The 23,376-nt window shown below is 37.8% G+C and overlaps 5 protein-coding genes across 6 annotated transcripts; 2 read left to right on the forward strand and 3 right to left on the reverse strand.

Annotated features, from left to right (window-relative positions):
• The first annotated feature begins 3,046 nt into the window (after positions 1-3,046).
• Positions 3,047-6,585, forward strand: LOC106328174 (ultraviolet-B receptor UVR8). Its single transcript, XM_013766559.1, has 12 exons — positions 3,047-3,268; positions 3,414-3,600; positions 3,777-3,923; positions 4,093-4,174; positions 4,528-4,683; positions 4,829-5,002; positions 5,210-5,281; positions 5,532-5,603; positions 5,702-5,820; positions 5,923-6,008; positions 6,089-6,144; positions 6,339-6,585. The coding sequence occupies exons 1-12, from the start codon at positions 3,172-3,174 to the stop codon at positions 6,396-6,398; spliced, it is 1,308 nt and encodes a 435-aa protein (XP_013622013.1). The 5' UTR covers positions 3,047-3,171; the 3' UTR covers positions 6,399-6,585.
• A 634-nt stretch (positions 6,586-7,219) lies between these two features.
• Positions 7,220-10,019, reverse strand: LOC106329498 (amino acid permease 4). Of its 2 annotated transcripts, none has more exons than XM_013768171.1 (7): positions 9,941-10,019; positions 9,723-9,783; positions 9,383-9,616; positions 8,970-9,063; positions 8,681-8,895; positions 7,354-8,167; positions 7,220-7,308 (listed from the first exon to the last, which is right to left on the reverse strand). In XM_013768171.1, exons 2-6 carry the CDS (start codon positions 9,781-9,783, stop codon positions 7,371-7,373), a joined length of 1,401 nt encoding a protein of 466 aa, XP_013623625.1. In that variant the 5' UTR covers positions 9,941-10,019; the 3' UTR covers positions 7,220-7,308; positions 7,354-7,370. The 2 variants fall into 2 exon arrangements, with proteins under 2 accessions (XP_013623625.1, XP_013623624.1); XM_013768170.1 differs by having other exon boundaries at positions 7,220-7,305; positions 7,351-8,167.
• Positions 10,020-13,329: 3,310 nt separating this feature from the next.
• Positions 13,330-17,440, reverse strand: LOC106335136 (probable glucan 1,3-alpha-glucosidase). Its single transcript, XM_013773573.1, has 6 exons — positions 15,872-17,440; positions 15,212-15,485; positions 14,985-15,120; positions 14,487-14,697; positions 14,158-14,364; positions 13,330-13,926 (listed from the first exon to the last, which is right to left on the reverse strand). The coding sequence occupies exons 1-6, from the start codon at positions 17,438-17,440 to the stop codon at positions 13,558-13,560; spliced, it is 2,766 nt and encodes a 921-aa protein (XP_013629027.1). The 3' UTR covers positions 13,330-13,557.
• A 210-nt stretch (positions 17,441-17,650) lies between these two features.
• LOC106335244 (zinc finger HIT domain-containing protein 2) lies at positions 17,651-19,028 on the forward strand. The gene has a single exon (XM_013773716.1). The coding sequence runs from the start codon at positions 17,687-17,689 to the stop codon at positions 18,908-18,910; it is 1,224 nt and encodes a 407-aa protein (XP_013629170.1). The 5' UTR covers positions 17,651-17,686; the 3' UTR covers positions 18,911-19,028.
• Positions 18,908-23,341, reverse strand: LOC106335243 (beta-galactosidase 10). Its single transcript, XM_013773715.1, has 18 exons — positions 22,912-23,341; positions 22,538-22,633; positions 22,340-22,452; positions 22,198-22,264; positions 22,018-22,110; positions 21,787-21,930; positions 21,601-21,689; positions 21,380-21,485; positions 21,124-21,211; positions 20,918-21,036; positions 20,676-20,840; positions 20,406-20,590; positions 20,220-20,329; positions 20,020-20,129; positions 19,819-19,926; positions 19,615-19,725; positions 19,306-19,526; positions 18,908-19,233 (listed from the first exon to the last, which is right to left on the reverse strand). Exons 1-18 carry the CDS (start codon positions 23,092-23,094, stop codon positions 19,116-19,118), a joined length of 2,226 nt encoding a protein of 741 aa, XP_013629169.1. The 5' UTR covers positions 23,095-23,341; the 3' UTR covers positions 18,908-19,115.
• Between the last annotated feature and the right edge of the window lie 35 nt (positions 23,342-23,376).

The following is a 23,376-nucleotide window of genomic DNA, read 5'->3' on the forward strand; positions in this document are numbered from 1 at the left end:
TATTTAATTTCCTGCTAAAAATATTAAACTCTTCTGGACGAGTCGTCTGTTTTAATTTCTTCACCAGACGACTGAAATATAAGTCGTCCACACCCTAAACATAACCCCTAAACTTAATTATCTAATTAAAGACTTCATAAAATCAAATCAAACTTGAAAAGTGTTTACTATACACATAAATAAACACATATAGGTGAAAACTAATTTTTGAAAAAAACATTTTAGTTTTCCAAAATCTAACCCTAACAATACATACAATACTACAACATATGTTTGCCAAACTCCTAAACCAAAGTATTTCATGATTCACTACTTCCACTCATCTATCTTCAAAACAAATCAATTTTATCATATCTTAATTTATATCACTTAAAACTGTTTATAATTACTTGATTTTTATTTTTCACGCATCAAAATATTTTTTTACAAGATTTATAAATTATTTTTAAAATAAACTGGTACCAGACGACTTACACTTCAGTCGTCCAGACGACTTCCAACATCTCAGACGACTCAGACGATTTACTGGGGCTATATTCGTAAAAATGGCTTCTGTTTTTTTGTTTGGTCACAAGGGGTTGAGCTGTAATTTCACTAGGCTTTTAGGTTAGTTTTGCATTTGATTCAAGTTTGGGTATAGGTTTGGGATTAAAATCAAGTTGTGGGTTAGTTTTGGCAAAAACCCCTTTAATATTTATGAATTTTATGTCTTGATTTTTTTAATTGTCATAAATCTTAACTTGTTACAAAAAAAATTTAAATAATCTAAACTTTTTAAATAGTCTAAACTATTTTTTGATATTTTGTGTGTCAAATGAAAATAAAATATAAAAATAAAGTTAAGTATTTTCTAAATATTTTTTAAACATAAAATATATACATATCCAAACAATTATTTTATGTCTTAAAAACATTTTGAAAATATTAAACTTTAGTTCCGATATTTTTATTTTCATAGCTAATATGTTACTATATAATAAAATTAATTTATTTATTAATCCGCGTTTCATCCGCGGTTGACCTAGTGATCCGGTAAATCGCAGTGTTCGGGTCGGATTTAAAAACATTGCTGACAAGCATATAACTTCTGTTTAAGTCGATGTGATGATAGCCTGTGGATATTTAACTGTATCCATAGTTGCATACTTTAAGGTTATGTGTATCCTATCCAATCAAACATCTTGTCACTCATGTAATTTCTTTGACCGTTTCAACAAAACACAAATATAAAAGATAATTTGAATTTCTATTTAATTTGGAATTTTTAGGTTTTTAAGTTTATGGAATATATATGAGTAATTTGAACCAGGGCTGGACAAATTATCCATAAAATTTAATCTGATTCATTATTTATTTTGATTCGATCCAAAAATTTTGGATATGTAAAGCTTCGATCGAAACAAATAGAAAAATGTAATATCCGTAAAAAATGAAACAAATCACCAATTTTATTTTTTGGAAAGCCGGATATTCGATCTGATCCGTATATTTATTGATATGTAATGTAATTGTATATACAAATTACTATATCTAATTATATTTTATTATATAATTTGGTTAATTTTTTATTTTATGTTGTTTTTTTCAAATTTTGGTTTCGGTTATTGCATATCCAATTTAATTTTTATATTGAGTCAAATGTTAACATATGAGTTTTCTTATTAAGTTTATTAATATTGAATTTTTCTTTATAATTTATGTTAAAAATGTTAGTTTTTTCATATGATATTATTATTATTATTTTAAATTGATATTTTAAAAGTTTTAAATTTAATTTTAATGTCATATATTATTTTTAATTTTTTTTGATATAATTAGCGGATCAAATCGAATAATCCGCGAATACTTAAAAATACTCCGGATATCCAGAATTTTCTAGATCGAAGCGAATCAAATATGTAGATATTCATCTGGGACCGAGCGGATCACGAATACTGCAAATTTTTCGAATATTCGCTCTGTGCCCATGCATAATTTGAACTGGATTGTTTTGGGCTTAAATTTAACAAAATGTAGCAAAAATTACTTTTCAGAAAAAAGATGGATACTTATTTTCAAGTTTATACCTTGATCGCTAACAAAATAAGAATACCTAGAACTGTAGACAAAACTGAATATGTCATTTGGAACTCACGAAAATATTGACCAGCTTCTACACTTCCACACGTATGCATGACTCATACGGTCTTACAATCTAATATGTGTTACGCGTGTGAATGTCCAAACATGTTCATACAATTAATTTACGATCTATGTGATATCTCTGATCCTGAATTTGTGTGGATTTGTATGTAACGAGCAACATGAATTAATGAAATGGTTTATATAATCATAAAAGTTTGGGATTAATGGAATGCATAAAAATACAGCTCAGTTTCACAAAGAAAAGTTGAGCACTAGACAAAAAGTCACAAAACAAATAACGATTGAAAGTTGAAACGTAATATCACGTCACAGGTTAAGCAAACAAAAAGAAAGTAATTTACTTCTTAACCCGTTACTCTTTGACATTTTTGTCAAAAGGAATAAAGATTTCAAGAGTTTTGAATCTTTAATACAGTACGGAAACGCAAGTGACTAACAATAAAGACAAGTAAATTAGTTTGAATGAATTCTAAAACGTTTTTTTCGTTCTCAAATTTCCCATTAAAATTTGAAAAAATTGAACGGACAAGAGAGATCGTTAATGCGGAGAGAGAGGTAAAAATGAAACGCTGAATTAAAGTAGTATTAAACTTACCGGTGATGTTGGAATTATTATTATGTGAAGAGGGACCCCTATGCAATTAAAGCCTCTGTACAAGCTTCTACACCTTTCTCTCATACACGACAAGTGGAAACCAGATTACCGTGCGGTTAAATAACAAAACTATATATTATAATCATTATACAGTAAAAACACTATTAGTATTATTAACTGTCATTATGCGATTCGAAATTAATTGGTTTACAAAAAAATAAATAAAATTATTAAAAGTTAAAAAATGCAATTTTGACATGTGCAAAAGCACCGGCCATGGCGCCTTTATTACCAACCATCTGCTGCTGCTCTTACGGATAGTGAAAGAGAAGCTACAATTTTTCCAAATTTTATCACAAAAATATTATTTTCGATATTTTCTTTACATAAAAAAATATCTTAGAAAGAGAAAGAGAGAGAGACTGTGATCGATGGCGGAGGAGGAGATGGTGGCTGGTGATGTTACAGGTCCGCCTCGTAAGGTTCTCATCATATCTGCTGGGGCTAGCCACTCCGTAGCTCTTCTCAGTATGTCTCTCACTCTTTTTGTCGGTTACAAGTCTTTATACGTTGTACATGGATTCTCTTGATCTGAGCTTTCACAAACTCTAGATCGTTTAATGGATAAAGAGGAAGCAAAGGATGTGATAGTTTCATGTTTTGATTATTGTAGCTGGGGACATTGTTTGCTCATGGGGCAGAGGAGAGGATGGACAGTTAGGTCATGGAGATGCAGAGGATAGACCTTCTCCAACTCAACTAAGCGCCTTGGATGACCACCAAATCGTTTCAGTTACCTGTGGTGCTGACCACACGGTTGCTTATTCTGAATCACGCAAGGAGGTCTACAGTTGGGGATGGTTTGCTTCTCTTAAACATCTTTCTTTCATTTTGTTTTGTTCACAGAGATTCTTTGATGTATTTGGAATGATATGATGACCACTCGTTTACTGGCTAGATAGATTTTGTTTTCTTTAGTACATTCATTTGGACAGACTTTTAAGCTTTGCTTCCATGTGTGTCTTTATTTTGGCAGGGGTGACTTTGGGAGATTAGGACATGGGAACTCTAGCGACTTGTTTACTCCACTGCCTATCAAAGCACTGCACGGTATTCGTATAAAGCAGATTGCCTGTGGGGATAGTCACTGTTTGGCTGTTACTATGGACGGAGAGGTGCAGAGGTATTTACTCTTACTTACCTATTCCTTCTTCTACTTATATCGCAGCTCAGTGTTGTCACTTGTTAATACTTACCTTCAAGTGTGTAATAATTTTATATGTTTGGGTTATTGTGTACATTCCTGTCTGGTTGATGACAACATACCTTTTTTGATTTTTCTGTATATAAAGCTGGGGACGCAACCAGAATGGTCAACTTGGTCTGGGTGACACAGAAGATTCTCTAGTGCCTCAGAAGATTCGAGTCTTTGAGGTTAGTGTCCCCTATATATTCTTCTAGTGGCATAATGTTAACATCTTTTTATCATAGTAGCTTCCTGAACTTACATCAAAGACAGCTTTGTGCATCACAATTGAGTCAATGTTGGGTCCATTTACGCAACTTTGTTCTTCTTAAAGATACTAGTTATTTGGTGGATATATATTCAACGTATAACGTGTGTTATGCTATCTGCTAACACGGATACAAGGTAGTGTCTGTTGACAATTTCTATGGCCTAGTAAATGAGAAGATTCAACTATAGGAGACTGTAAGTTTATGTAATTAGGCTGGTTAATCCAGAGTGTTACTTACATCAACACTTCGAAATTTGGTAATGGGTGCAGGGAATACGAATCAAAATGGTAGCAGCTGGTGCAGAACACACTGCTGCGGTGACAGAAGATGGTGATCTTTATGGATGGGGATGGGGACGATATGGAAATTTGGGTTTAGGTGACCGCAATGACCGCTTGGTTCCTGAAAGAGTTACCTCTGCTAGTGTAAGAATCTATCAGAATCTTCTTCTATTACTATTATACGCACCTGCTACTTGGTTCAACTTGCATTTGAAACTCAGTAATACATAAAATAAATCGAAGTTAGTTCAATGAAGCCATATATGGTTGTGGGAACTACAATTTGTAGGGTGAGAAGATGTCTATGGTTGCTTGTGGATGGCGGCACACAATAGCAGTTTCTTATTCTGGAGCATTGTATACTTATGGATGGAGCAAATATGGACAGTTAGGACATGGGGACTTGGAAGATCACCTTGTTCCTCACAAACTGGAAGCGCTGAGCAACAGCGTTATCTCCCAGGTTTACCTAGCTAGACTTTAAAAACTCTATATCTACATCTGAAATATCCATCAGATGGGATTAATATTTGGATAATTTTCTTATTCTAGATGAATGAACAAAGTAGTAAGAGTTTCTGACAGTTTATCTCGTTGTATATGTTTGTGCTGGTTGTGTTCTTATGTCTCAACATCTTATGAACCTTTTTTGGTTAATTTATTTTTCCAGATTTCGGGAGGTTGGAGACATACAATGGCATTGACTTCTGATGGGAAACTATATGGATGGGGTTGGAATAAGGTCAAGAATTTCTGGACCTTATATTTAGTAGTAATGTATAAGTAACACACACTATGATGTTCTAAGCTTTAATCTACACATTCATCTTAGACTTGCATTCAGTTGCGTTATGCATGCACGTGAATAGTATGTATTAAGTAAAATTCGATAAGGCTTTGTTAGCAAGACATGGAATGCATATATTGGGTTAATTTAAGTAACTCACCTTGAATAGGACAAGCTTCTAATGTACTTTCGTTTTAGCATGCAGTTTGGGCAAGTAGGAGTGGGCGATAACTTAGATCAGTGTTCTCCTTTGCAAGTTTGGTTTCCCGACGATCAGGCATGCTTCTTATCTTACAATGACCCCTTACAAGACTTTAACCAGACAGCTTGTCACACTCTTTTTCTAATATACACACAAATATCTTTGTGGAACAGAAAGTAGTTCAAGTCTCATGTGGATGGAGACATACATTGGCTGTGACTGAAAAAAATAATGTGTTTGCTTGGGGGAGAGGTACAAATGGACAGCTCGGCATTGGAGAGTCCATTGACAGGTAAAAGTTGTGATCATCTTATGTTTTCAGTTCCATATATGCCTTTTGGTTTTATGAACAGAAACATGAAGATTGACTATTGATCTTCTGTGTGGTTTTTAGGAACTATCCTCAGATTATAGAAGCATTGAGCGTTGATGGAGAAAGTGGACAACATATAGAGTCTTCTAATTTTGATCCATCTTCAGGTAAAAAATTACCGTTAAACTATTCTTGAAACGGGTACAACTGAGCTAATATTTTCAATTGCTCCGTTACTATGTTGCAGGGAAAAGCTGGGTGTCACCGGCAGAGAGATATGCAGTTGTTCCTGATGAAAAAACTGTGAGCTTCTATTTTTCTTCTTTCTTCCTAAGAAGCTCTCTAATACATTAACTTCCTCTTAGCAAATGGAACAATTATAGTTTTTTTTTGGCATGTGCAGACATCAGTGAACGTCATTGATAGTACATTTGGTTTCAGGAACAATGATGAAGAATATATGTGTTGATTCATTGGTATTGTTTTTTGTATGTCAGGGACAAACGGATGGTTCAAGCAAAGGCAATGGAAGTGATATGAGTGTCCCCACAAACTGATGTCAAGCGTGTGTTCGATTTTGAGTTTTCTTTTTTGGTCGTTTTTGTTTAGTTTGTGTTTTGTAACTTAAACTCCAGAGTCGTCTCTTTATTTTAACCATAATGATGTCTTACGAATTATGTGGTTTTCTCTTACGATTGCACTTCTGATCAAGCATGTTCCATGTTCTATATATTCTTTTAAGCATCCCGACAATTAGATTATCTAATGAAGTTTGGAACTAGAGAAATTAGTAAACATGCATTAAATTCGCTAAATATTCCTAGCTATAATATTCTAAGTGCAGCGTTGAAAATCTTCTATCTGAGTGGATTCTCTTTAAAGAGCAACCATCCAAATTGCTGCTTTGAGTGTTTCTCTTTCTGTGTCGGGTTACTTGCTCAGTTATTCGAAAATTGATGTCACTTAGATAGATTCGATTCCATGTATGTTTTAGTACCTTCATTTTTTCAGTTCCATGTCACATCTTTTAAACTCTCTGAAGATTCTTCCTGTCTCCTCCACGAGTGTCCCACATTTTCTTATTTTGTTGTATTTTTTTTTTCATAAGAAGAAGCCAAGCAAGTGGTGTAGAAATTTTCTTTTCACCAACATATGTTCTATAGTGTGCCAATGTTAAGTTTAATTTGTCGTATTAAAATTTTGAAGAAAAAAATAACACACACAATTAGATAATTATGATGTGTGTATTGTATTATATGTGTGTTCAATTTATACATCTTATCAAGTCTCAATAGTTTATTTCTTTGAATGCATGTGGTTGACAGCAAATCAAATTAACAAACTTTACGTCGATTATAAATTCACAACATATGATATGTAAATGAATTACGTAAAGGTTAAATTATACGAAAACAAAGAAGCTTTAACATTATTCACATTTCACCAAAATGAAATATGTTAACGATCAAATTTTGAATCGTTTGTTTCTCTCCTCTCATTTTCATCATCATCGATCGTCATGGTTTTGCTTAATAAGTAGTTTTGAACGGCTTGTAAACCTTAAGGTCAAGCATTACTCCGACGACTGAGCCAACTCCGGCCACCACTGTGACCACTAAACAACCACAGCTCAACATCTGTAGACAAACCCACTTCATACTCCACCTCTCAACTTTCCTCTGTTTTATATACATCTCCACGGGAAAATAAACCGTCAAAGGCCAAAACGCTAACGCTCCCAATATCCCCACGACGTCGTTGAAAAACGGCATAAGCATAGATATCACAGTGGTCAAAACCACAAAACAAGACCGGAAAACTGTTCTGAAAACGTTGACTTTGTACGGTGACCTAACTCCAGGGAACCTGATTTCGAATTCCTTGGAGACCAAGTCACTATCAGGAAACCTAGCAGCTGCTTGTTTTTCGACAAACGCGAAAATAGGCTGAGCAAAGACTTGGTAAGCTCCAACAAGGTGGACAACAATGGCGGCGTTAGCCACGTCGAGGAGCCAAAACGGATTGTAGAAACCGAACCCGGTTAAGAGGTTTCCTGGTGCAGCATCTCCGAAAGCAGCATAGCCCATGCAACCACATAGCATGTAAAACGTCGTCGTCACGGCAATGCTTATTCTTGTGGCGTTCTTCATCGTTTTTGATTCAGCTGGTGGAGATCTTACCGTGTCTTGAATCTCGATAAGGACAACAGAATATGAATAAGCAAAGGCAATGTCTCCAAGTGCTTGGAACGTTCTCCATATCTTCTGTGTCTGAGTCACTGCTCCGATGCTTATTCCAGTGAGACTTCCCTTGAAGACTCCATTTGCTGAAACCCATTAACGCACTCTGGTTTGTTTGTAGAATTTTTTTTATAAAGAATCTTATATGGAAAGATCTTCAAAAATAGTAACTTTAAAAAATTTACCATAGCATCAAAAAAAATTTCCAAATAATATTTATTAAATGATTAAATTACTCCAAACCTTACTCTTAAATACTAAACCATAATCACTAAATCCAAATGTTATATATTTTTCAATTTTATATAAATACTATTTTGTAAATTTGTCTTTTATGTGCTATTTTGAGATTAAAATGTCATTTTATTGCTATTTGAATGTATTTTTCATCTTTTCTGAAAATTTTAGATGTTTTTTTTCCTGATAATTCAGGGTATCCTAATGCGAATACCCGACTAAACTCCTAGGAGGCAGTCCACCGGTGAAGGTGAAGGCGAGTTAAATCTAAGTGATAAATTTCGAATCCGTAGCATTTAGCACATTTCCGAGTTCACTGTGCCACTCGGTCACAGCCATGTGGTTAGATTTTTTGTTATTACCTGCAACCTGAATGATACCGAGAGCTAAACCGATTGAAGAGTATGTGAATGACATGATGGCTGCAACTGTGGAGAGCCACCAAATCTGGTGAAAGTCTTTGATCGTAGAGAGCAAGATCTCAATCACACCAAACATGATCATGTACGGATTGCTTGACATGTGACATAGGTTCTTCCCTCCGCTCTCGTGGAAACAGTTGGATCTCTTGATAGCCCTAAAGAAAACACTTGACTTTTAGGGTTTTGTCTGATTATTTATATCAAAAGAAACTTTCTTAGAGACACTCACATCATGCTTATAGATGATGCGATAGTGTACCCGATCGTGGTACCGAAAAGATTCAAGAACTGCATCAAACCACAAATCTTGAACCGAAACCCACCTATCATAACACATAACCGGACAGAATAAGGCATAAGAAAGCAAAGTAGAGCAGAGTTATTCTGCTTTACAAATAGTATCATTTTAATATTTTTTATTTGTTACACAAAAAATATCATTTTAAAATTCTAACACAATTTATGTATATTTCAACATCAGTATTAGTTACAAAATATTTTGATTTAATGTTAATTATTTTAGAAATTAGTAGTTGAATAAATATAATTTCCCTAATTATTAAAAGAATAACCGAATTTTTAAAATTTGTGGAAAAGTATCAAAATAATTCTTTATAAAACATAATGAATGGTTTATAGTACCGAGAATTGATTGGACAGCATCCATGTAAGTATAGTTTCTCTTTCCGGAAACAGGATCTCCGGTTCTGTAGCAGTCACTGAGAAGAGTGGTAGAGTAGTAAGTGACAAAAGAGAACAAGAACATCACTGCAGGACCAGCGATCCAACCAAGTTGACCTATGGCCCATGCCAGCGAGAGAACACCAGATCCAATTACAGCGGTTAAAATATGCGCACTTGCGGTCCAAACCGTCCCTGAAAAAGATGAACATTCATCTATTATCATGGCCTGACTCTTTTTACGTACTCTCTAAGCTAGAATTAACCATTAGTCCATTACATAGGTTTATTGTTACTTTACCTGATCTCTTAGGTCGACCATCGTCATCGAAACATTTGAAAGCTGGTCGAGGAACATCCATCTAGGTTTTAGTAAGACGTTACAAAGAGAGTCAATATTAGTTCGAATTACTGTTATAAGTAACGATATTTGGGGGTAAATATATATTTTCTAAGAGAGAGAGAGAGAGAGAGAGAGAGAGAGAGAGAGAGAGAGAGAGAGTAGTAGTTATAGAGTACCTCTTGTTTTTGAGCCTTGAGAATAAGCAATGGACAAAGAAAGAAATGCAAAGGAGATCGGTGGTGAGAGCAATATTGCTGCTGCATTTATGATTGTTTGGGTCATATATTTTATAAGCCATCAAAAGTGGAGAGAAGAATCTTTTCTTATTTCTTCGGTACACGAAATTGTTATTTATTTTTATTATTTTTATATATGCACTATCGGTTGATCTTGTCGGCTTCGGAACGAACGCAATTAGTGATACAGAGTAAACTAGTCCAAAATACCATATTACTTGAACTAAGTTTGAAATATCTGGACTGATGTTGTGACCTACCATATTAACCATTTGGGACGAAACTTAAGTCCAAACTGGTAAAGTATCGATAATTTAGTTCCAAGCCGACGAAATTATTTTTTACATGTAAGATATGTGAAATTCTTGAACAACATAGTAAGCCTACACATTTTATATTATAGTTTGTATGATATGCTTATTGCTATTAAAGGCATCCACCATGTCTATATATGATCTGAATTAAAAAAAATATAAGTGAATTAAATTTGTTTGTGGTGCATATTTTTTTTTTTTTTTTTTTTTTTTTTTTTTGATCATTCTTCGAAAGGGTCTTGTGCTAGAGGTCCGCCGAATGGGTCGTTGTTATCGTTGTTAGTGTCCTCTTCTTTGAAGCTTGAGCCCATCAATTGATCGATGAGTTGTGCCAGTTTTTCTTTCTTTGATTGCTTAGATCTTTTTTGGCTTCAAGAAGATGTAGTTGAAGTAGCAGGACTTGATTTCTTCTGAGAAGAAGATTGGAGGGAGAACACTCCTTATAAAGGAGGCAAATGATGGTAATGATGGTCCCGGTGAACCCACCGGTAAATGGTAAGATAGACTACTCTTCAAACAAGATACATGAAACCTTATATGTAACTCTGTCTCCGTAAAAACTCTGATGAATCCACCAGATATTTTTAGCAGATTAATCAAAGCGACCAATCCACTCCACATCAAAGTGGGCTGTGAGACTGCTAGGTTGAGATGGGGACCTTGGAGTTTTGTTGGGCTTGTCAAACCCACTGCAAAATGAGAGTGGTCCATCTCAAGACCAAAATGACTCGTCCCTCTTCTGTCAAAGAATCTGATGAACTGCGAGGACTGATGGCCGAGCAAGGAAGAGGCGATGTTTAAACGACACGGCGGCGGAGTTGATGATGATAGAGGGGCGAGCGGCGTAGGAAGGCCAGCAACAGTGATGATGGAGGACACACAAGGTGAGCCCAGACAAGACAACCCCCGACAAGCTTCCAGATCTAAAACCCGAGTTAAATGTGGAACTCCACGGACACCGGATTTACAGACGTAGGAAGCTGAAGCTTGAAGTTGGACTTGGAGCGGTATGGAAAACGGATGTCGGAGGGGATTTTCTAGCCGAGGAAACGTCGTAAGGAGGAAAGGGAGCCTCATAGATCTGACTCCTGACGGAACAGGACCAGCAGAGGTACGGTGTTGACGACGTTGAGCAGTGGAGCCGAGTGGAAACGGTAACCGGGAGCCCCCGGAGAAACACGAAATTGAAGACATCTTTGACCCAGAACAGGTTCTACAAGCGGCAAACGAAAGGCCAGATTTTGAACTTGAGCTGATACGAAGAAAGAGAGGACGACGCGGAAGTTGAAGGGCCCGACGCCGGCAAGCCGTGGCTCTACCGGCGTCGAAGTGACATGGTTGAAGCGGCACCTCGATTATCGGGACAGAGAAAAAATATTTAGGGCCGTTTGTGGTGCATATATAACATACATTTTAAAAGAAAAACAGTTTCTTGCTAAACATCACATTTGTTATTCTCTTAATGGAAATATAGGCTATTAATATAAATATTCCTCAAAAGAATATGGGTATATGATCAGTATTCACAGTATTATTACATGCGAGTATGTACATCAGTACTTGTACATCAATGGCCGGATGCTAAAACATTTGTCATAAGTATACATATTTGCATGTGTGGGACAATGAATAAGAAAACTACTAAAAGCATAGTATATGGTTTTCTTCTCCTATTTCTCCCATTCTTTGGGTGTGTGTGATATAACGTGTACCCTTCTTCTCAAATGTTTTCATTCTCTCTCATCAACTGCAAATATCATGTAATCGCTCAATAGATCATTCATCAAGGATTCTTGATTCGCAAACTGGGTCGAGATTTCGAATACTTTTTTTTGAGTATTGAACATTTCGAATACTTCGTCCTACTCTTCTAATGCATGTGATTGCATGGGTTGATCAATTTCTGATCCTATATATTTTTTACATCGCTGATGATTAAGTCTACTGAATGATATGTATTTAGTTAAGAATATTATATAACATGAATGAGCTAGGAAGACGTACTGACATAAACATATATATATCACAAGCGAATAATATTGTCTTTCGTCTAAGTGTACAATATGTATATAAGTATGTCAACTTGGGACATTTTTAAGATTTATTTTGATTCCTCTATTCTTTAGCGAAAGATACGTAAAAAGAAAAAGAATCAAATGCTTGTTTTACACCTCCATACCCTGGGGTTCGACCTAATCCCTCATTAATTAACAAAGCTCATTCTTACTTCAATTGCTTCCGAGTAGTAGGCTATATTAAGAACTAATGAATAAAATAAAATATATATGTACTAGGCCAATAGTATTATTGGTTTAAACGAACAAAATAAAGGGACGATGCATGATCAGAAGAGAATCGAATTTGCCATGCAAGTGAGCTATTATCTATAGCATTTTCAAATTTTAAAGAGTATCTTTGATGAAAATTTCCAAAAACTCCTTTTGAATTCAAGATTCTCTTATTTTATTTATTATTCTACATTTACATTCCTAAATCCTAAATTTATTAGTTTATATATAATTCGAGATTCATGACCGGAATACTGTCTGGAAACATACATGAGGTTAAGGTATCTAATTTTATACCTTCGAAAATTAGATAGTTACGTGACTCTTGTTACACGAAACTTTAGGCGTCTTGTTTTACCTACACGAATCTAACACTAATAGCGGCAAACCTTTTTTTTTTGGTAAAAAACAGCGGCAACTTTATACACCCAAAACCTGTAAACAGTTCAAAACTGAAGACAATCAAATATAGCCCACAGAATCTGATTAATTTTCTACAATTTTAACATTTGTTTTACTTTGAAACGCAAATGAGAATAAGACGACGTTCGTTGTCTCATTCACATCCTTGTTTTTCTTATCTGAAAGCCTGAAACGTAATATTTGAATGGGTTAATTAGGGTGAAACGTAGAGAAATAATATAGTTAGCAGCAATGAAATATTTGATTAACTAGCCGTAGATGTTTTGAGCAAAACGAACGGTCTGACTACAAGACAATTCGTTTTATGATCCCAACTCTTTATAGGATGAGTGTATTTAAGTATGAAACCATGTCATTATGAAATTATCAAAACGCTACTCTTATATCAAAAATAAACAACGATGCAAGTGACTTTCAATCTGCTTAGGTCTTACAACTACTAAGTCTAAAACTCCAAAAATATTTTAAGAAAGGTAATATGCAAATCTGTCGCTGGTAAAGCACATACCGGCCACGAGCATGAATGGTTCAGTCACAGAACCTTTACGGTCCAATCTTGGTCCACTCGGACACCTGGTTTGCGGATAGTCAAGACCTTTGTACCAGAGGAAGCTACTAGCCCACCCATTCGCAATGGTCCCATCTCAATCTCGGCCTTCTGATTCAAAGGTTCGACCAGTGCAGACTTCGGACCTGAGGTGTGTCCTAAGAGTATAATCCTGTCGATCGAACATTGGGAAGAGAGTCTAGCTTGAGAAGGAGCTAAGTTCGTTGATGTAAGAACACCATTGGAGAAAAGGAAGCGGCGGTGGATGTAAGAGCCTCGTTTGAATTCGAAGCTTTTTCCATCGTCGATGTAGAGTTCACCATCTGCTTCTTGTGTACTGTTCAAAGCTACCACCTGAATAATAATAAAGATTGCAGATCGTTACCAACCAATCACAGTTTAACTTTCTATGGATCAATTTATACGACTATGTTCCCTTGGTGTTTCGAAGTTGGATCACATAGTTCATCGTTGGATTCAGTTACTGAGATGCCTTTTTCTTACAATTACTATTCCCTGGTCGAGTTGTTCATTGAACTGCTAGCGGATGACAAAACACTGTGATAATGGAAGAGTCGAACGTACCAAAGTATAAGGATCATTGTCCATTTGAGAAGAACTTCGCCTGAACCGGTCTTTCCTCGGGATAATAGTTCCAGCCCTTTGAAACGCTGGAATGCTTTCTTCCGGAGCATCCATCTTGTAAGTCTTGCCTCCAACGTATGTCTTTCCGTCTCTCAGGTCATACCATGATGCTTTGCCAGGCAAATACACGGCAGCGTGTGTTGTTCCCTAATTTTGTATATATACGAGAAGAAAGTATGTCACTGGTTTGCTCATATCTTCAGAGATGATTCATTAAGTAAAGAGACGAGAAGGCGAAATAAATCAGTAGAAAGAAGCGCTCGAAGTACCTTAGTGTAAACTCCTTGCACTAAAAGAGCATTACCGACCATGAAGGCTTCATCGTTGCTAAAAGTAGCTTCATCTTGTGGGAATTCCATCCATAACGGACGTACAACAGGCACACCCGTAACATTTGCTTCTCTAAATAATGTGTAAAAGTATGGGAGCAGCGTGTATCGAGTGTGTATGGCATCTCTCATGAGTTCTGTATTCCGTTCACTGAAACAAAATGAAATTGATTTGATTCGAACAAGACAACAAAAATAATAAGCCAGCAAAACAAAGGCAATTAACCTCTGGACAACCGTACCGTTACAACAACTACTTGATGAAACTAATAAAATTAACTGACTAGACTGCAGCACTTTCTAATTCCGCGATCTTTTTCACTTGTCAACTGCATATCAATCTGCTTATTTATGTAAAACCCATATCCATTTTTATGTTTGTTACAGACTAGACCTCTGAAGCGTTTATACTATAATAATAATGTACTAGAGTCTTACCCAAACAACCAAGGCTCTCGTCTTTTGGTGTCATGATGAGCATGACCCCTGAAAAATGGATAGTAAGCACCGACTTGGTACCACCTAACCAGTAGTTCTGGCTCAGGATTTCCAAAGAACCCACCAACATCAGCTCCTACAAAATAAAAGAAAACTTCCATTAGGTTTGAGAAAAAATATAAAAAAAAATCCTCCAGCGGTATTTGAACATAATAATTTCCATGTACCTGAGAATGTGATTCCAGTTAGACCAAGTGTCAATAACATTGGAATAGAGACTCTAAGGTGTTCCCATTCGGCTGTGTTATCTCCAGTCCATATTGCTCCGTATCTTTGAGTACCAGGAAAGATTGCTCTTGACAATACAAATGGCCTATCTTTTCCTTCTTCACGTATAACAAGTCCATCGGAAGTTGCCATGTGAAAGTAATATCCATAAGCGTTATGAACTTCCCTGTGTTCAACACCACCAACATGTAATGCATCCCTTGGCATAGTAACCTATGCAAACAGAAAAAGCCAGTCAGTTTTCATCCCAGTGATAACCTTTTTTCCATGAAAGTTCAATGTGGGGAAAAAGTGAACTTTCTCTACGATAAGTCGATATCTAATAAACCAACAAACGTGAAAATAAACAACCATAGCTTACACTTAGAAGTCACAAGGATGAAGATTCAATGCAATATTTAACTAATAAAAAGGTGTCAGTTCATGGCAGATTAGTGATGTGTAAAATAAAATAAACAAACAGAGTTCAAACCTATCCAAAATTACGATATAGGGAAACAATGAACCGCAAACCCACTGAATACAAGATCTTGAGCTACACAAATAATAGAAAAACAATAAGGGAACAAGCAAAGGCCAATAAAGACAGAATGTTATACCTCTGGACCATTAAATACGGAAGGCTCATTCATGTCATTCCATATGTACAACGACGGAGTTGAACCAACATAGTTCTTATACGAGAACCTTCCACCCCACCATTCTCTAATCTCTGGACTCAACATATCAATGTAAGATGATGAACCAGGCCAGCACCAACCATCAAAGTCTTTTCCAGATGAATCCTTAACATAGTATCCCATCTGAGTAGCCTCCTTATGCAAAAAGTACGAGTCATCCCTCTTGATATGAGGATCCACAATGGTGACCATCCGCCTACCCTTTGCAGCCAGTTTCTTTTGCATCTCCTCTGGATTCGGAAACAACGCACTGTCCCACGTAAAGTATCTCTTCCCATCTGTATGCTCGATGTCAAGCCAGAGAACATCATAAGGAATGTCATGCTCGTCGAATTTCGAGTCCACCTGAGCCACATCCTCCTCATCCTTGTAGTTCCACCTACACTGGTGATAACCAGTAGCAAACAACTGAGGCATCGCTGAAGTACCAGTCACACTAGCATACTGCTTCACAACATCCTTAGGCCCAGGCCCTACGAAAAAGAATGTATCCACAATCCCCGCCTCGCTCATCCACAACGTATCAATCCTACTCTCACTAGAAGGCAATGCAATACCACTCTCTGCATCCCATCCATTAGCCAAAACATCAATCTGCATCTCCGCAGCATTCAACCAGAAAAATCCCGAAGTTTTACCAGATTTTCCATGTGAAACCATGAATGGGATCGATCCGTAAAGCCCAAACGGTGATTCGTGATCGTATTCAAAGACATCAAGATTAAATAGCCTGTAAGGCTCAGACTCCTCGACTCCAGGACCCTTGGTAGGCTTCAAGGCGAAGCTAGTGGCGTGTTCAGGTATCCCATAAACGAAACTTGAATCATAAAACGAAACGTCAAAGCTAATAGACTGAGAACCATACGGTCTCGAATCTGTATGAGTCCTAAACTTCTCTTCCCAGTTATCTCCCTCAGCTTTCTTCCTCAGCTGCTCAAAATCAAATAAGCCATGAGAGTTCAACGACACTACACGACGGCGCTCGCCTGATTTCTCGCGGACAAAGACCTCAAACGGCTCGTGACGCACCACCGCCTCGTATCCATCGGATACGTAGACTACTGAAGACGGAGTAGCGTCTCCGGCGATCGTCTCCGTGGCTACTTTCTGAAGCCAGATCTTCTTCTCATCGAAATCGGAGACTACAACGTCTGGAACTCTGAATCTCTTCTTCGGCGGATTCAGCGTATGATCCTCATCGATCCTGAGCCGCACGATCCCGTCGGTGTAAACGGAGAGAGAGAGTACCAACGGCTTGATCTGATCCTCGTCGCTTTGGTTAGCGATTTTCGGAAGGAGCTTCGCTAATAGATCTCCGTCGGCGATGGAAACATCGCTTGCGATGAGAGAACACGCGCCGGGAGAACGGGATCGAGCGCGTTTGCAGAATGGAGTCTGGTCGCAGCTGCGAAACTCCTCCTTCTTCCATGAAAATGATGTCTGGGAGTAGAAGCAAATGAGTGATAGTATAAAGAGAAGAGATCTCATTTTGGTTCCTCGTTCATGAAATCTCTAGATTGAGGAAGAAGAAGACTGAGGGTGAGGGAGACGATCTTTCCGGGTCGGATATATCCACCCGAATACCTGACTTGCACAATTAGTCTGGGCTTAAAGGCCCAATTAAGGCACTTGTTATCCCCAACCCGGCCCAAATCCGATTTACAAAATCAGGGTATTGAGTTTTCGGATCCTGTCTTTATCAAACCAAACCCTAATTTGGAATCCTCGCGAAGGATGATACCGGAGAAGACGATCATTACATCGGAGACTTCAAAGTCGTCTCCTTTAAACCCTTCTTCAACGCGGATTATCTGCCATGTTTGTAACAAGCAGTTCGCACAGTACACGTGTCCTCGCTGCAACTTCCGCTACTGCTCTCTTCCCTGTTACAAATCCCACAGTGTTCAATGCACTGAATCATTCATGAGGGAGAACGTGGTCGACGAGCTGCGGCAAGTTCGCTCCGATGATCAGACGAAGACGAAGATGCTCGAGATTTTGAAACGGTTTCACGAAGAAGAAGAAGAAGACGATGACGATATCATGACGGATGATGGTGAAGGTTCGAGTTCGACGCTACCGGAGGAAACTATTCAGAAGATTCTTGCCGGAGATGAGATCAGTTTCGATGATCTGAGCTTAGAAGAGAGGAAAGGGTTCCAAAGAGCGTTAGCTTCTGGAGAGCTTAGTAAAATGATTGAGCCTTGGGATCCTTGGTGGTTAAGCTCTTCAGCTCAAAGGATCTCTCTTGGGGCTCAAGGTAAACAATTGGTACAATGCGTTGAAGATGAAGATGATAAAGAAGGAACCTTTGTGAGTGACATACCTCGAGGTCCTGATGCACCTCTGATCTCACCAAGCAAGCTTAGCTCCACGAAGTCATCTCCGCTCTTACCACTCCACTTGGTTGACGTTTTATACAGTTACTGTTTTACTCTTCGTATCTATAACGGAGAATGGCAATCTGATTCGTTAGGGGCAGCGACAATGGTGCTGAGTGTTTCATCAGTGCTGGGTCAGAATGCACAACCTGGGACTATGAAGGAAGTGTTGTCGTTTTGCTTGGAACACACATGTTCGTCAGCTTATAAAAGCCTTGGCGGTGGTCTGAAATTCGGGTTGAATCTGGTTGATGATGTGATTCACTTGCTTTCTCTTGGCAATGCAGCTCTGGTGTGCTTGCTCTGTGATCTCCAAAGGTTGATTCGTTGTGCAATACAGGAAGTGAAATCATCAGGGCGTGATCTGAAGAAGAAACTAAAGCTTGCTGATAGGAAAGTGTACTTCATGATGTGTTGGGTCAATGACCAGACTCCGGAAGTGTGGCAAGCGTTGGAATCATCGGTAAGGGCAGAGAAGAACTCGATTGTTGAGCTTAACGATTACAAAGGGTTCCGAGACCTGAAGGAGAAAGCTCATACCCAAAAAGGCGGCGTGGTGATTGAAGAGATAGAATGAGTAAAAATGTAGTGAGTTTCATGTGAGCAATGCTCAAGTTATAGCTTCATAATGTAATGGAAATCTTGTTTGTTATTTTGGAATTGCAACAGAGAAATAAAGACAAAAATACAATCTTTTCTTTCACTTTCATGGTAACATCTGAATCTCAATTTTTCTTTGCCAATTGCAACTCAGGTTCATGCATTGTTCTCTAACTTCTTGTTCAAACCTCTGAGACTTTCCGTCTAGACAGCTTTATCTTCATGGGGTAGCCACCTTTCTCCTCGAAGATCACAAGCTCATTCCCGGAAGACTTAAACCATGATCGTGGAACATGATACCTAAGCCAAAAGCCAAGAATCAGATTTGAACAAAAGAGAGTTGTGAAAAACGAAAGACGGAGGCTTTAATACCATCTTTGAGATGGCTCTCCACATCCAGTGTTGCATTTATCTGGCATAAATTTGCCCCTGTAGTCACATTCTTTAACGCATTCATCATTTGGAGCGTTCTTTCTAGCAATCCTGGGCCAGTATCTTCCAATCTCTTCACCGTTCAGCCAAGCCATTCCTTTCCCCATACTGAGCATATCAAGCCCAACCGGTTCACTTCCAGAAGGTGGGTCTATGATAACCTACCAAAAGATTCAGATCTTTTAAAGACAGGAAACAACACTTGATCCTCTACAAACAATCTTGGATCATGCCAAAGTGTTGCATTACCTTATACCAAGTCAAAGGTTGTTTCTTGGGAGGTTTAGTAGTCACAGTCCATTTGACAGCCTCAGAGTTACCTGGCTTGAATAGACTTAGATGCTCTCCTTGCACGCCCAGCTGCAATATTTCATGGGATTAGTATTGAAGTACTCATCTAACAGAGAATCACTCAAGGGGACAATGAGAGGTATCTAGGTAGAGTTATATAACCTTGTAGGTCCATTTGGTATTTGTCAAGTTCAATGTGCCATTGTTAAGTCCTTTGATTGAGACGCTTGTAAGTCCGGCTGGAACCCATTCATAGAAGGAGCCTGCATTCTGTACCAGAAATAAACCAAATGTATGAGTGAGGATGATGATGCATAACCACAATGATATTAATACTTAGAAACTTTCTGTTTATAGAATTACCGAAAGACCAACAGTCATGCTAAGCAGATCAATATTGTTTTCTCCCGCTTTGAGAGGAACTGATTTCTTGAGTCTGAAAGGCACATGGGTTCCATTCCCTGTCGCAGTTCCTAGAAACCAGTAGACACATTTACGTGCAATCAAAGAGCAACTCGAGTGAGAGCACTAACCAAAAGAATCACAGAGAGTTTTGATAGTACCTAAGTACTCTTTGTTAATGAAAACATGAAGAGTATGCCCCTTTGATTCAATAAAGAGAACCGGGAGAGTTTGCTTCTTGAGAAACCCTTCATTAGCACTGATTGTTATACTGCAAGAGATTGGATATAGTTGCTTCAGGTTCTTTCTCAAAAGGCTTTTCCGTGGTATTAACAGTAAATACTAACCTTGTTGTGTACCAAAGATAGTCAGTTGTGTCCTTTGTGGTGTTGATATGATCAACAAGTTCATTTTTCACAAAGTCTGCTTCTCCCCAGATACCTGGCTTCTCTGAGAACACTTGCCATTTAAGACCTGATGAAGACTTCAAATCTTCAGGTAACATTTCTACCTTGGAGGACTTCGCAGTTACCTATTGCAAATGTAAATAAATCAGTCAAACTGCGTTACTCAGGGTCAGGGTGTCATTGTCTGAATCAGTTTCTTTTTCATTTTACCTTTGCAGTGTTGAAAACCTCGTTTTTGCAGTCAGGTAGAATGCTAACTGACCAAGCAGGTAAGTGATATGTCATGTTTTGAAACACAGCCGTCTTATCGTTTTTATCATCAGAGTTTGACAGAAACGCAGCGCAGCTTCCTGAAGAACTTGTGTACACATCAGCCTGAAAATTGAAACAATAAACCATCAGAAGGAACATTTCGACAATAACAGAAGTGCTTTGTTACGGAAATAGTCTACCTCGAGTGAAGGGCCTAACGAAAAGTTTCGATGCTCGCCACCGATCAGCATGTTTTCAGAGAGCATTATGGCTTTATGGAGATTCTTAAGGTGTCCCCATTTTGGTAATCTTGGCAATCCTAACAAAGGTACAGAAGCAAAACATAAGTTATAATTATCAAAGAGCTAACTCACTCCATAGTGATCTCTTTGTTAAGCAAACTCACCATACTCATCGATGGGAGCTTCATAGTCATAGCTTGTTGTGATGAATGGTCCTCCTGAAGTACGTCCAAAGTTTGTTCCTCCATGATACTACACAAAACACAAAGCCACATTCAGTTTACAAGCTGATATAGGACCCTAACCATTGTGACAGAGGTTACTGATTTTGAGTGACTGCTGTGACGAAACTAATATTATATGGTGTGAATTCGGCCGGGGAGCATCCTGGTATTTTTTTTTTTGTATTTAGTTATTTACCATGTAGTAGTTGTGAACACTTCCACCTTTCTGGAAAAAACGAGCAACAGAGTAAGCAACGTCCTCTGCTGGTCTATGTGGGTCTCTGCCTCCAAAAGTTTTGAACCTTTAAGAAAAAGAAGAATGAGACCGCCATAATCAGATTTGATTCAGTGAACAACAACATACTCCAAAAGACTCTATAAGGAATTATGAAAGGGACCAATGATCAATTTTGTTACCATCCAGGCCAGTTTTCAGTCCATATTTTGGGTTTATCCGCTGTGTTAGGTGTGAACTCGTCACAGTAAAAGCCATTGCAGGTACTAATCTGCAAAAGTTAATACGAGAAATCTATCAAGACCCGGCGCATATACACTTTAAGGTCTGTAGAGATCTTGTGTTTCAGATTTGGATATAGACTTTACCACAGTGGCAGGAGCATCCCATTGCTGGCACATCATCCATGGAACACCAATGTTCTGTGAAACAGCCATAGAAGCAGACCATTGAGCATACCGCTTCCCTCCTTCCCCATAATCACGCTCATAATACCCATACTCGTTTTCCACCTAATGAAAAAATCACATTGTTAAAGAACAATTTTATCAAAACAGAATGATGCTGAAGTTTAATAACGTTTTGTCATATCTCTTAACCTGAGACAAGATTATTGGACCGCCCTGTGGTGCGAAAAGCTTCTCTTTCTTCAGTAGGTTTACTATATACGTTGTGAAACTCTCCATATAATGCTGAAACAAAAATTCACAAAGAGCATATGAATTTTCTAGTAAAAAAGAAAACTGATTTTTTTTTTCTTCATATTTGTGGTTTGATACCTTCCATGGCTCGTTATCTTGCCTGAAGACTGTTTCTGGCACATAATGCAGCCAAACCGGAACTCCCCTATTAACCAACAAGAGTTTAATAACACAACTACATACTAGTGAAATAGAAAAGATTCTCCAGAAAGAGCATTACCCGAAGTTCCACTCAGCAGCAACAAAAGGGCCAATACGCAGAATCATATGCATTCCAGCTTGCTGAACAGTCTTGATGAACTTCACTATATCATACCGTCCACCAAAATAATACTACAAGCCAAACAAGAAAACCGGATCTTGATTAGCAAAAAGGATTTGATGCTGAGTGAGCACAAAGCTCAACAAATACACTAACCTTCCCAGGAGAAGGCTCATGGCCATTCCAAAACACATAAGACTCGATAGCGTTGCAGCCTCCTTCTTTTGCCGTTCGAACAAGTGATGGCCACATCTGCAATAAAAAATCTACTACTGTCAGCAACAAAAATTCCCAAGAGAGACATTCTCCAAATCAAACTACAATCATAATAGCTAAGAACCCAACTCATATTCGATCAAAAGCTCGAAGCTTTATTCTCTTAAATGTACAAAAACCAAAGAAAGATCAATCAAAACAGTATAAGCATAGAGCACGAATCCGAAAAAAAAGCTTCGAACTTTGGCCTCACTAGACTCAAAATCAAATACTAGAGACGAAAAAAAAGGAAGAAGAGTGAGTCGGTTACTAACAGCTGGAACACTTCTCGGATAATGAATGGCGGCGGAGATAATGAGCTGGCGGCGACCGCCGATTGAGAGAGAACGGTGGTCATAAGTTACATTCCCCACTGCAATAGCTTTCAACGAGAAGAGAAACACAATCGCCAACACCAGAATCGCAGGTGAAGCAATGCTTTTAGTAGCTCGCTTCATCTTCTTTTTCAAGTTTTAGTGAGCTTTCTTCTGTGTCTTGTAAAAAAGACTTAAACCCTCTTTTCTCCGGCTGAGAGGGAGAAACAAGATTTATTATCCCTTTTAAGAGCTTCCCAACAATCTTTCTTGGTTTGTGTGAGAGAGTGACCAAATCACTCATCGGTGTGAACTATCGTTATTTATTTTTTGTAGATTGCATCTTATTGTTATAAAGATTTTTTTGGCTTATCTTATTAATGTACATGTCAGATTACATTTACAGGAAAAAAAATAACACGATCA

This window comes from Brassica oleracea, chromosome C3, assembly GCF_000695525.1.
Source record: "Brassica oleracea var. oleracea cultivar TO1000 chromosome C3, BOL, whole genome shotgun sequence".
NCBI classification, from domain to species: Eukaryota; Viridiplantae; Streptophyta; class Magnoliopsida; order Brassicales; family Brassicaceae; genus Brassica; species Brassica oleracea.